At 41.1% G+C, this 14,342-nt stretch overlaps 1 protein-coding gene across 6 annotated transcripts in view; it reads right to left on the bottom strand.

Moving 5' to 3' along the window:
- Window positions 1–14,342, bottom strand: part of LOC307129753 (dedicator of cytokinesis protein 9) — a 178,865-nt gene that overhangs the window by 13,402 nt on the left and 151,121 nt on the right. For all 6 annotated transcript variants that reach the window (XM_079822440.1, XM_079822443.1, XM_079822444.1 and 3 more), the window contains one exon: window positions 14,174–14,274. In XM_079822440.1, coding sequence (XP_079678566.1) covers window positions 14,174–14,274 — 101 coding nt within the window. The remainder of the gene's footprint in view (window positions 1–14,173; window positions 14,275–14,342) is intronic.

Below are 14,342 nucleotides of genomic sequence, written 5' to 3'. Positions count from 1 at the left end.
ATGGCTTTGGCCTTTCCTGTATTCATATGTAAATGGAGTTTGGGGGATGTGTAAGCAAGCTGATCTACACTAGGCTAAATACACGCATGAGTTTTTTCAGTTGTCTCTTGTGACTTTCTCACTGCAACCGAACATTACTTTGGAGTTTTTGCAGAAATATCTTTGCCATTGTGCCTGTTATTTCATAAAGAAACCTTACAGCAGCCATTTACAGCAGCCACAGTGCTGTAACACCACAGAATTCTGGGTCTTTGTTTGAGTCTGTTTGACGTCTATCTCTCAGCTACAATCGCTAGGACACCTTTCAAAGCAAAGCAGTTAATTTCACGTTCAAAATGTGCTAAAACTACCAAAACACTTCATTGATGTCTTAAATCAACTCATTCTTCCAGAACACAATGAGGATTCACCCAACATATACACTTTTAACTCCTACAACAAAAAACACTAACAACAGTCAGCATTATAGTATATTTTTTTGCTGTTAACTTCAGTTTATGTCACATGGTCCAAGTTTACATTAAAGTACACACGTTTTCTCCTTTTGTAAACAATAGATTATTTTTGTAAAACAATAGATCTGTATGGATTTATTTATACCAGGCTCGATCAATCTCAGCATAATAAAGCAAGATATGCCATATGTAATTCTCAAGTTTACTTCTTTTTCCACTGAATTATATGCTATCAGAAGAGAACTGTCCGTTTTCTTCCACGTGTGTGAGTGTTATGAGTCAGAGATCGCATTCGCTCTGGATCGGTCAATTATATTACAATCATAAATCACTAGAAATAATGCATGTCTGCCTATTATATAATTATAGCAAGTCCTCGATGATGGTTTGAGTGGCGTTCGGTGTTAAACCTTCATTCATCAATGATTCACCTAGCTTTGTCGCGTTCAGTGTGAAATGGCCGTAACAATTTTTTTTGGATAGTATTAAAGCATCAAATATTGTAAACCCTCGTGACCTGCGTGAGACGTACTGGTATAAATATTATAATTATTCTTGGAGTACTCCTTTATTGCACAATGCACATTTCTTAATGATGGCTGTTTCGCAATTCTGGGAATGCAAAGAAGGGACTTGTGTTTTCGTGGAGACCAGTCTTGCTATGTGATCTACTTTTGTGCATCCTCTGTACATGTGATTTTGAGTATTGTAATTGAACTTCGACAGTTGCTGATGACGTACAGCAGAAACACAAGGACGCAATATCACTAAACAACGCTTTTGCGAAACATCCATTAAGTATATTTAATTGTGCTAAAATCACACTATTGCAAGTATACTTTAGGTTCACTTTAAATATCTCACATTTATAGACTGATATTATAATGTGATCCCTTACTAATAGTGATATTACAGGGTTTTTTAAACATCTGCTAGGACACATTTCTGAATACTCATCACTTTTTCAAAACTCTTCACTCAGGGATCACATCAGCCTATGTGGCTAAACTGTGGATCATTTATTTGCTTTGGCACAAAATGCGTTCAATGACGACATCTTTCCATTTACATTCATTCTTTTCTCAATTAGATACAAACGCCAGCAAAACTTTATGAACTATAATTGCTAATTTGAAGGTTCACACTTTCTTTTTTAAACTGTTCAACTTATGTTCAAAATTTTAACACAAAAATGAATAACACAGAAATTTGAAACCCCTCTTTAAATGCTTGCTATGGATGCGAAAAATGCAGAAAACTGAACCTGATCAGATTTTTCTTTTTGATGAAGGAAAGTTTCAGAGGCTGTGTGTAAACGTGCTTGATCTTTTTTTTTACGTGTGAAAATTTCGGTGTGCGAGGATATTTAGTCATTACCATCTATATAAAAGGGGAAAACTTAGGAACAATTTTATACTGTAATGTAAACATGGACCATGTAACATAAACAATAATGAATAAGCAGTAGAGAGTCAAACTTGAGTCAAACTTGTTTTGTAAAGAAATTTTATATTTTTTATTTAAATTTAATATACACTGTATAATGATTTTGGAGGTCAAAACTCAGTTGTGTGTTGATTGTTGAGTTGAAAATCTTCGACTAAAGTGTCAATGTTAAAAGACATTCAGTTCACATAATTTAAGTGAGACGGATGAACATTTTCATGCAAGTCACCAAAAAATTTAGTTCTGACCTTCAAAATCTCTCCAGTGTGTTTGTGATGGCAAGAAATGGCAAAGCAATCAAACAGGCGTTGTGTTTTACCATCCAATGTTCACTGTATAAAGTGTGACCTGCAATTGTTTCCTTAAAGAGTGATTTCTGCTTGATTTAAAACATTAAACACCAATACTTACCATAAAAATACACTATAATAAGATTTTGGAGGTCAAAACTCAGTTGTGTGTTGATTGCTGACTTGAAAATCATCATTTGGTTAAATAACTAAAGTGTCAATGTTAAAAGTCATTCAGTTCACATAATTTAATTGAGACGGATAAACATTTTAATGCAAGTCACCATAAAATTGAGTTATCTCAATATATACAGTGAATATCTACAGTGTGTTTGAGATGAAGAAATGACAAAGCAAACACACTGGTGTCGTGATTTACTATCTAACAGGGGACCGAGTCATTGTGTTTAACATAATCATTATTCAAAGAGGATCTGCAATTTATACATTAGAGAAATATTTCTGCTTGATTTAACTCTTAAAACTCAGTTATTGCTATAAAAACTCTAAATCTCCACAGTGTGTTTGAGATGAAGAAATGACAAAGCAAACACACTGGTGTCGTGATTTACTATCTAACAGGGGACCGAGTCATTGTGTTTAACATAATCATTGATCTGATGATCTGCAATTAATACATTAGAGAACTATTTCTGCTTGATTTAACTCTTAAAACTCAGTTATTGCTATAAAAACTCTAAATCTCTACAGTGTGTTTGAGATGGCAAGAAATGACAACCCAACACACTGGTGTCGTGATTTACTATCTAACAGGGGACCGAGTCATTGTGTTTAACATAATCATTATTCAAAGAGGATCTGCAATTAATACATTAGAGAACTATTTCTGCTTGATTTAACTCCAGAGGTGTCAAGTAACGTAGTACAAATACTTCGTTACCTTACTTAAGTAGGAATTTTGAGTATCTATACTTTACTGGAGCAATTATTTTTCAGCCTACTTTATACTTCTACTCCTTACATTTTCAAGCAATTATCTGTACTTTCTACTCCTTAGATTTTTATAATAGTCTCGTTACTCCTATTCCATTTCGGCATTTTTCTATTCCGGCTTGTCTTAAAAAAAAAACTATCCAGATAAATCGTGCCATCCGGACAGAGTGAATTTGATTGTGGTTGGATGAGAAGGATAAACACAAACAATTCCGACACCCTATTGGGTTGTACGCGATCAATCACGCCTGCACCTGCACAAATCACACACCATGCTGCCAGATAGGGCGGGTTCTCGCCGACGAGCACGCACTTTCAGCCAATCAGCGATCAGCAGGCAGACGTGCTCATTCATGACTTTAGCCGGGTTTTTAGCGCAATGACTCGTAGCTGTATATTCCAGTGATCGCTATGCCAGTGGCATAAATATACAGTAAGTTGTATCTACAGTAAAGAGTGGGAGAGTGACTCAACTCTCAAACGTGAATTACACCTGTGACTCGAAGACTCTTTATAAATATAACCATGACTCCAGTCCATCATCATATATACACACACTTAGGACATCTGCAACTCAACCCCGACAGCTGCTGAAAGAGGTTTAAATCAACCATTAATCCGTTCTGACTGTGCGTGTGCCATGTACTTCACGAAAGACATACTGTAGTTTTGTGAACGCAAAGTGCAACACAATGGTAAACGCATTGTTATTTTTTGTTGGCGGATTATTGTATAGTATCAATGAATTACGCATTTTGAAAGTGGTGTGAGCATTAACGTGTGAAATGCCTGTTTATTACATTGCTTTTTCCAATCTCTATATTGGGCACTTTTTGCACATAAATTGTGTTTTTTCTGAGGGAATGCCGTTTTGACAGTTTCTACTTGGACATATAGTCATATTTGATCCGTTTTACTGGGAAATAGATTTTTTTATCATCAATGTTATGTTTTAAGGAGATAAAATGGTAACTTATCAACATTGATTGGTATGGCAATAAAATAATAATATCACATTATTTTGGCAGTTAAAGTTTTGGGATTTTTCTTGGAGTGACTAGTTGCTTATAAGTATTGTAAAGGTGCAAAAAGTCAAAATTCAGAGGCATGTTATCAATAACCATTTTTTGCATATAAATGTACATTTGGTGAGTTTTTGGGCTGGAAATTGTCGACCCAATCTGGCCACACTGATCACACATTCAAATAATGGTTATTGATAACATGTCTCTGACTTTAGATTTTTTGCTCAGTACACATATGGTTCTTTAATGTATTTGCATTGTCCTAAAATGCGTTCATTTTCAATGGGAATATATGCAGCTGAAACAGGTAGCCTATACATCTAAAACATTTCAACATTAACTTTTTAATATAACATTATAGTCATTATGGCCTTTAGAAAAAAATTTTTTTTGAGGAGGTGGGGTATACACTGTGGCGCGGCCTAATATGTTGTCCTTAAAGGGATACTTCACCCAAAAATGAAAATTCTGTCGTCATTTACTCACACTCAAGTTGTTCCAAACCTGTATGAGTTTCATTGTTCTGAAGATATTTTGAAAAATGTTTGTAACCAAGCAGATAGAGCAACCATTGACTGCCATAGCATTTTGCCCCTACTATGGCAGTCAATGGTTTCTCTATCTGCTTGGTTACAAACATTCTTCAAAATATCTTCAGAACACAGAAACTCATACCTGTTGGAAGTACTTGAGGGTGAGTAAATTATGACAGAATTTTCATTTTTGGGTGAACTACCCCTTTAATGGCATTTTTTTCCCCTTACATTACTTTTACTTTTATACTTTAAGTAGTTTTGAAACCAGTACTTTTACACTTTTACTTGAGTAAAAAGCTTGAGTTGATACTTCAACTTCTACAAAAGTATTTGTAAACCCTATGAATGCGAATACTTTTGGCACCTCTGTTTAACTCTTAAAACTCAGTTATTGCTATAAAAACTCTAAATCTCTACAGTGTGTTTATGATGGCAAGAAATGACAAATTAAACACACTGGTGTCGTGATTTACTATCTAACAGGGGACCGAGTCATTGTGTTTAACATAATCATTATTCAAAGATGATCTGCAATTTATACATTAGAGAAATATTTCTGCTTGATTTAACTCTTAAAACGCAGTTATTGCTATAAAAACTCTAAATCTCTACAGTGTGTTTGAGATGGCAAGAAATGACAAAGCAAACACACTGGTGTCGTGATTTACTATCTAACAGGGGACCGAGTCATTGTGTTTAACATAATCATTATTCAAAGAGGATCTGCAATTAATACATTAGAGAAATATTTCTGCTTGATTTAACTCTTAAAACTCAGTTATTGCTATAAAAACTCTAAATATCTACAGTGTGTTTATGATGGCAAGAAATGACAACGCAAACACACTGGTGTCGTGATTTACTATCTAACAGGGGACCGAGTCATTGTGTTTAACATAATCATTATTCAAAGAGGATCTGCAATTAATACATTAGAGAAATATTTCTGCTTGATTTAACTCTTAAAACTCAGTTATTGCTATAAAAACTCTAAATATCTACAGTGTGTTTATGATGGCAAGAAATGACAACGCAAACACACTGGTGTCGTGATTTACTATCTAACAGGGGACCGAGTCATTGTGTTTAACATAATCATTATTCAAAGAGGATCTGCAATTAATACATTAGAGAAATATTTCTGCTTGATTTAACTCTTAAAACTCAGTTATTGCTATAAAAACTCTAAATATCTACAGTGTGTTTATGATGGCAAGAAATGACAAAGCAAACACACTGGTGTCGTGATTTACTATCTAACAGGGGACCGAGTCATTGTGTTTAACATAATCATTATTCAAAGATGATCTGCAATTTATACATTAGAGAAATATTTCTGCTTGATTTAACTCTTAAAACGCAGTTATTGCTATAAAAACTCTAAATATCTACAGTGTGTTTGAGATGGCAAGAAATGACAAAGCAAACACACTGGTGTCGTGATTTACTATCTAACAGGGGACCGAGTCATTGTGTTTAACATAATCATTATTCAAAGAGGATCTGCAATTAATACATTAGAGAAATATTTCTGCTTGATTTAACTCTTAAAACTCAGTTATTGCTATAAAAACGTCTCAGGTTACGTATGTAACCATGGTTCCCTGAGAGGGAACGAGACGCTGCGTCAAAACGCTTTGAGAACGCTTCTGCGTGATTGCGTCTTGAAGCACTTGTGGAATCAGTCCAATGGACAGACGGAACGTCATAGACGGGTGACGTCATAGACCGGAAACTATAAAGCACCCGTGAACACAGACAGAACTAGCTTCTGAAAAAGCCTGAAAGAAGTCGCTCACGGGCACACAGGGAATATGGCAGGGTGACGCAGCGTCTCGTTCCCTCTCAGGGAACCATGGTTACATACGTAACCTGAGACGTTCCCTTTCAAGGGAACTCGCGCTGCGTCAAAACGCTTTGAGAACGCAATACCAACGCCGCCATAAGAGCATGTGACCGTATGTGTGAAATCAAAAGTGCACACTACTACGATAGCACCTGCACCCCAGGAGTGGTCAAAGCAGATTAGTTTCCCTTGGTCTGACGCCGAGGAGGACAAAGGCCAGCAGTACTATAGGTATTACAATGCTAGTAGAATTTTTCCCCAGCAACATAGCCTGGCCTAGGATGAAGAGAACTTTCCCTATGCCGGGCGCAAACCCTTGACTGCAGATCTAAGCCTCAAAAAGCCACGAAGGAAACAAGTAACTAGCGGGTGTCTCCTCAAAGAAACCTCACCCAAAAGGAGCGTGGAAAGCAGCTAAGGCTGCCACATACACCTTCAATGTGGCTAGAATACAGTTTCCTAGTAGACGGAGCTCTGGAGTGATATATGGTCTCAACAGCCTCGGCTGAGAGACCTGAACTTATGGGCTGGGCCCCCTCGGAGGCCAGGCCCAGTTTCACCCTCCTGGCAGGGGTGATGATCAAACCTCTCACTTAAGAGTTAAATTCCCTACTGAACGGAATCTCCAGCGGAGAGCCATCCAGAAGAGAAACTAGGTCTGGGCCCTACTCGGGCCCGCCAGTACGGAGCTATTAACAGCAGACGAGCCACGTCTCGGCGAATTCTCTCCAGAACTCCCAGAAGCAGAGCAATCGGGTAAAGGTGTACAGGGTGGCCTCGGCCATTCCCGTATCATGGTGTCCAGTCCCGGAGGAGCTGGATAACCACAAGAGCTCCGCCACCTCGGTGTGGAGTCTATATTTACCCGGGCCTCAGCCCCTGCCTCAGCAGGATCACTCATGATCGCTCCCCCAGCCCGCAAAGGAAGACTCTGTCGTTAGCGTAACGCGACGAACATGAGTCTCCAATACCGGCCTTTAGGACGTTAACCAAGGATCTTTCCACATAACTAGAGCACGAAGGCATCGCCGCGTGACTTCAATCATGCGGTGCAGGTATCCCCTCAGGGAAACCCCTTGGTTATGAGCCACCACTGTCATGGTCTCATGCTCAGCAGGCCAAAAAGGTATCCCCGTTGGACGCAACTGCCATGAAACCTAACAGATTCTGCCATGGTGCCAGTCCCTCAAGACTGACCTCTGACATACTGCGAACAGCAAGCGCAGTGCCCTGAAGCACGAAGGCGCAGGGAACAACTGGCCTGACTGCTCTAGGACCCTCCTCGGAGGGGGCGCACACCCCAGGGCCACTACGTTTCCGGGTGGAACCTGAGATATAAGCTTGTTAGGGACCACTGCGCCCCGAAACACACGAGGTGGCGGGGTTAGCAGAATGGTCCCCCCCAGACATGATATTGATATCGTCGAAAATATTAGAGATACCAGTCTCTCGAGACTGGCCTCTGGTGTACCACAAGCAGCAAGCGCAGTGCCCTGAAGCACGAAGGCGCAGGGAACAACTGGCCTGACCGCTCTAGGACCCTCCTCGGAGGGGGCGCACATCCCAGGGCCACTACGTTTCCGGGTGGAACCTGAGATATGTGCTCGTTAGGGACCACTGCGCCCCGAAACACACGAGGTGGCAGGGTTGACAGAATGGTCCCCCTGAGGGCACCGAAGGGAGACGGGCACCGTATAATGAAGTAGAGACCGCCTTCCTATGGAGGGGATCCTCAGAGACATGATATTGAAATTGTCAGAAATATTATAGATACCAGTCTCTCAAGACTGGCCTCTGGTGTACCACAAGCAGCAAGCGCAGTGCCCTGAAGCACGAAGGCGCAGGGAACAACTGGCCTGACTGCTCTAGGACCCTCCTCGGAGGGGGCGCACATCCCAGGACCACTACGTTTCTGGGTGGAACCTGAGATGTGCTTCCTTCTTTTTCTTTCTTTTTTCAGACTGCATCTACACGCTGCCTCGGCAAAACATGAGATGCAGTGTTATATTGCTCTAGAGAGTGACCACTCATGATTTCTACCCCCAGCCCGCAAAGGAAACTCTGTCGTTAGCGTAACGCGACGAACATGAGTCCCCAATACCAGCCTTTAGGGCATAAACCAAGGATCTTTCCACATAACTAAAGCACGAAAGCATCGCCGCGTGACTTCCATCATGCGGAGCAGGTATCCCCTCAGGGAAACCCCTTGGTTATGAGCCACCACTGTCACGGTCTCATGCTCAGCAGGCCAAAAAGGTATCCCCGTCGGACGCAGCTGCCATGAAACCTAACAGATTCTGCCATGGTGCCAGTCCCTCAAGACTGACCTCTGACATACCGCGAACAGCAAGCACAGTGCCCTGAAGCACGAAGGCGCAGGAAACAACTGGCCTGACTGCTCTAGGACCCTCCTCGGAGGGGGCGCACACCCCAGGGCCACTACGTTTTCCGGGTGGAACCTGAGATATGAGCTCGTCAGAAATATTAGAGATACCAGTCTCTCGAGACTGGCCTCTGGCCACAAGCAGCAAGCACAGTGCCCTGAAGCACGAAGGTGCAGGGAACAACTGGCCTGACTGCTCTAGGACCCTCCTCGGAGGGGGCGCACATCCCAGGGCCACTACGTTTTCCGGGTGAAACCTGAGATATGAGCTCGTCAGAAATATTAGAGATACCAGTCTCTCGAGACTGGCCCGTGGCCACAAGCAGCAAGCGCAGTGCCCTGAAGCACGAAGGCGCAGGGAACAACTGGCCTGACTGCTCTAGGACCCTCCTCAGAGGGGGCGCACATCCCAGGACCACTACGTTTCCGGGTGGAACCTGAGATATGTGCTTGTTAGGGACCACTGCGCCCTGAAACACACGAGGTGGCAGGGTTGGCAGAATGGTCCCCCTGAGGGCACCGAAGGGAGACGGGCACCGTATAATGAGGTGGACACCGCCTTCCTACGGAAGGGACCCTCAGAGACATGATATTTATATCGTCAGAAATATTAGAGATACCAGTCTCTCAAGACTGGCCTCTGGTGTACCACAAGCAGCAAGCGCAGTGCCCTGAAGCACGAAGGCGCAGGGAACAACTGGCCTGACTGCTCTAGGACCCTCCTCGGAGGGTGCGCACATCCCAGGACCACTACGTTTCCGGGTGGACCCTGAGATATGTGTTCGCCAGAGACCACTGCGCCCCGAAACACATGGCGAGGTTGGCAGAATGGTCCCCTTGAGGGCCCCGAAGGGAGATGGGCAGCGTATAATGTGGTGAACACCGCCTTCCTACGGAGGGTTTCCCTCAGAAACCTGACATTGATGGCATCAGGAGTTTTACTTTGACAAAGCCCTCTTTATGACAATAACGGTCTTTCAATACCGCCTTGCCTGAAGAGAACTTCACTCTGCTTCCACATTTTGGAATTAGAAAGGGCATGAAGCACTCAGCGCATGCTCTTACCATAACCATGGATTTTTAGAAATATGTATATATATGTTCCATATATAAAGAATTCTCAAGCCACAAAGAAATATGATTTAATTTGTCAAAATGAAATGCATTCAAAACCACTCAGATGTTCACTCTTTTGGCTGAATATTCATTGGCATGAAAAATGCAAAGAGGAGTCAAACATAGGAACAGAGAAAAAGGCTTCTCTTTTTCTTTTTCTCTTCCTTCTTTCCCCCATTTATAAATGCATTGTGGCAACATGATCTACGTGTTGCCTCGGCAAACACGAGATCCATTGATTTCTCTTATATTTCAGAATGTAATCTACGTGTTGCCTCGGCAAACACGAGCTCTGTCCATTATATTTTTTTTTTTTAGCAGACCCTGATCTATGCGCTGCCTCGGCAAAACGCAAGATCAAACGCTACTATATTGCAGACTGTAATCTACGTGTTGCCTCGGAAACACGAGGTCTGCAAATCCGTTACATTCTTAGCAGTCTACACGCTGCCTCGGCAAAACGTGAGATGCAGTGTTTATATTGCAGACTGTAATCTACATGTTGCCTCGGCAAATATGAGATCCGAGTCGTTATTTTCTCTTTTTCGCTACGTGCTTTTCTTACACATTTGAGAAATTTATCAATGAATGTCCGCCCACTCCTTTTTCATGAAAGCTGACGCACATACATATGTCTCTGCGCTTCACCCGGGGCGGAAGGAACCGCAAGCGTGCTTCCAACCCTGAGATGAAACACTGAATCCGGCAGGTGAAGGCAGAGAAAAGGCGATGCCCGTCTCTAACCCCTCTGCCGGACCTATTTGCGATCCCCACGACTGAAGCCGCCGCTCTGCCTCGGCAGAAGGGACCTGAGCCGCGGGGAACGCGAGCCGAAGCGCCCTCGTCGGAGAGCGCCCGGCGGCTTAACGAACAGTCAACACACATAGAATATGCATCCCCACCCGTAATGAAATGAGGGCAGGGATGAACACATCCAGTGAATGAACACATCCATAGCTGTCACGTTTGTTTTACTTTTATGTTTTTCTTTTACAAGAACAAAGGTGGAAAACTCCTGCCTAACTTTTTTTTTTTTTTTTTTAAAGACAGACAAAAAACACCAGTTTTTACAGACAAGATTCACACAGAGCGCTTCTTGAAGGCGAAGAAGCTAGTTCTGTCTGTGTTCACGGGTGCTTTATAGTTTCCGGTCTATGACGTCACCCGTCTATGACGTTCCGTCTGTCCATTGGACTGATTCCACAAGTGCTTCAAGACGCAATCACGCAGAAGCGTTCTCAAAGCGTTTTGACGCAGCGCGAGTTCCCTTGAAAGGGAACTCTAAATATCTACAGTGTGTTTATGATGGCAAGAAATGACAAAGCAAACACACTGGTGTCGTGATTTACTATCTAACAGGGGACCGAGTCATTGTGTTTAACATAATCATTATTCAAAGATGATCTGCAATTAATACATTAGAGAACTATTTCTGCTTGATTTAACTCTTAAAACTCAGTTATTGCTATAAAAACTCTAAATATCTACAGTGTGTTTGAGATGGCAAGAAATGACAAAGCAAACACACTTGTGTCGTGATTTACTATCTAACAGGGGACCGAGTCATTGTGTTTAACATAATCATTATTCAAAGATGATCTGCAATTAATACATTAGAGAACTATTTCTGCTTGATTTAACTCTTAAAACTCAGTTATTGCTATAAAAACTCTAAATATCTACAGTGTGTTTGAGATGGCAAGAAATGACAAAGCAAACACACTGGTGTCGTGATTTACTATCTAACAGGGGACCGAGTCATTGTGTTTAACATAATCATTATTCAAAGATGATCTGCAATTAATACATTAGAGAAATATTTCTGCTTGATTTAACTCTTAAAACTCAGTTATTGCTATAAAAACTCTAAATATCTACAGTGTGTTTGAGATGGCAAGAAATGACAAAGCAAACACACTGGTGTCGTGATTTACTATCTAACAGGGGACCGAGTCATTGTGTTTAACATAATCATTATTCAAAGATGATCTGCAATTAATACATTAGAGAACTATTTCTGCTTGATTTAACTCTTAAAACTCAGTTATTGCTATAAAAACTCTAAATATCTACAGTGTGTTTGAGATGGCAAGAAATGACAACGCTAACACACTGGTGTCGTGATTTACTATCTAACAGGGGACCGAGTCATTGTGTTTAACATAATCATTATTCAAAGATGATCTGCAATTAATACATTAGAGAACTATTTCTGCTTGATTTAACTCTTAAAACTCAGTTATTGCTATAAAAACTCTAAATCTCTACAGTGTGTTTGAGATGGCAAGAAATGACAAAGCAAACACACTGGTGTCGTGATTTACTATCTAACAGGGGACCGAGTCATTGTGTTTAACATTTTCACTATTTATATATAAAGTGATGACCTGTGATTATTACCTTAAAGAACAATTTCTGCTTGTCCAGTCCTATATTTATTTATTTTTTTATTGGTGCAAGAAATCAAATCTCACTCTAAAAATCTCAAAAACAAAGGACATTTTTGGGGATTTTAGAGAGCAGAAACTATGTTTTAATAAAAAATAAATCACACATTGAAATACCTTTACTGTAAAAAAAAATTCAGGTCTCCAATTGAAAATGTTCTAGTGACCGGTCACATCTAAATTTTTCAGTTGGCCAAATTTAATTTCTGTAAATTGATGCACTTTAATTCAATTAAAATTCAAGAAATTCAATTTGGCCAACTAAAAAATGTAGATGAGATCGCTCACTAGAAAATTTTCAATTGGAGACCTGATTTTTTTTACAGTGTTGGTGTTCTTGAAAATAAGCTTAAATGAGAGATGTGGACGGATCATATACTGTAAGTATGAAGACACAACAGAGAATGAATTTCTTAAAGATAATTCTTAATTTTAAGAATTTTTTAATTTCTTAAATTCTTTTCTGTAATGTCCACAACATGGCTTTTTCTCCGTTGTGTGCTCATTGTGTTCCCTGATGCCTGTGTGAACATTATATAATTATATATATATATTAAATAATGAAGACAGACTTGACTGCCAGCTCTCTTCCCTTTCACACACACAGCTCCATTGCAGGCTATGGAGGTCCCCTGTTGGATAGGTAGACATCGGTCAGGTCCCCTCTTGGCATGTTTAAAAAAAAATAAATAAATGCTTATTTGAAGTTATATTATGAAAAAAGACCTTAAAACAAAATTTTGTATCTAAGTTTTGTTTCTTCAAAATGACTAGAAACACAGGTCCCCTCTTGGTCAGTGTGGAGTGATGGTCCCCTGTTGGTAATATAGACGTGTATGTGTGTGTGTGTGTGTGTGTAAAGTGATAGTTTGAGAGGAAGGACTGACTCAGACGGTGTGTGTGTGTGTGTGTGTGTGTGTGTGTGTAAAGTGATAGTTTGAGAGGAAGGACTGACTCAGACGGTGTGTGTGTGTGTGTGTGTGTGTGTGTGTGTGTGTGTGTAAAGTGATAGTTTGAGAGGAAGGACTGACTCAGACGGTGTGTGTGTGTGTGTGTGTGTGTGTGTAAAGTAATAGTTTGAGAGGAAGGACTGACTCAGACGGTGTGTGTGTGTGTGTGTGTGTGTGTGTGTGTGTGTGTAAAGTGATAGTTTGAGAGGAAGGACTGACTCAGACGGTGTGTGTGTGTGTGTGTGTGTGTGTGTAAAGTGATAGTTTGAGAGGAAGGACTGACTCAGACGGTGTGTGTGTGTGTGTGTAAAGTGATAGTTTGAGAGGAAGGACTGACTCAGACGGTGTGTGTGTGTGTGTGTGTGTGTGTGTAAAGTGATAGTTTGAGAGGAAGGACTGACTCAGACGGTGTGTGTGTGTGTGTGTGTGTGTGTGTGTGTGTGTGTGTAAAGTGATAGTTTGAGAGGAAGGACTGACTCAGACGGTGTGTGTGTGTGTGTGTGTGTGTGTGTAAAGTGATAGTTTGAGAGGAAGGACTGACTCAGACGGTGTGTGTGTGTGTGTGTGTGTGTGTGTAAAGTGATAGTTTGAGAGGAAGGACTGACTCAGACGGTGTGTGTGTGTGTGTGTGTGTGTGTGTGTGTGTGTAAAGTGATAGTTTGAGAGGAAGGACTGACTCAGACGGTGTGTGTGTGTGTGTGTGTGTGTGTGTGTGTGTGTATTACCGGAAGACTTCTTTCAGCTGTTTGACTTTGTTGTCTGGGTATTTCTTAGTGCTGGCATCATCCAGGAAAGCCCTGGCGTAGGCCAGAGGGCCGGCATTTACCTGGAGAGTGACATGACATTATACAGACGTCACATGACATTATAAACACTGAGCATGAGGTGACGTGT

The sequence above is a fragment of the Gobio gobio genome, assembly GCF_949357685.1.
Source record: "Gobio gobio genome assembly, chromosome: 7".
Classification (NCBI taxonomy): domain Eukaryota; kingdom Metazoa; phylum Chordata; class Actinopteri; order Cypriniformes; family Gobionidae; genus Gobio; species Gobio gobio.
This window is presented reverse-complemented; position numbering and strand designations above follow the sequence as displayed.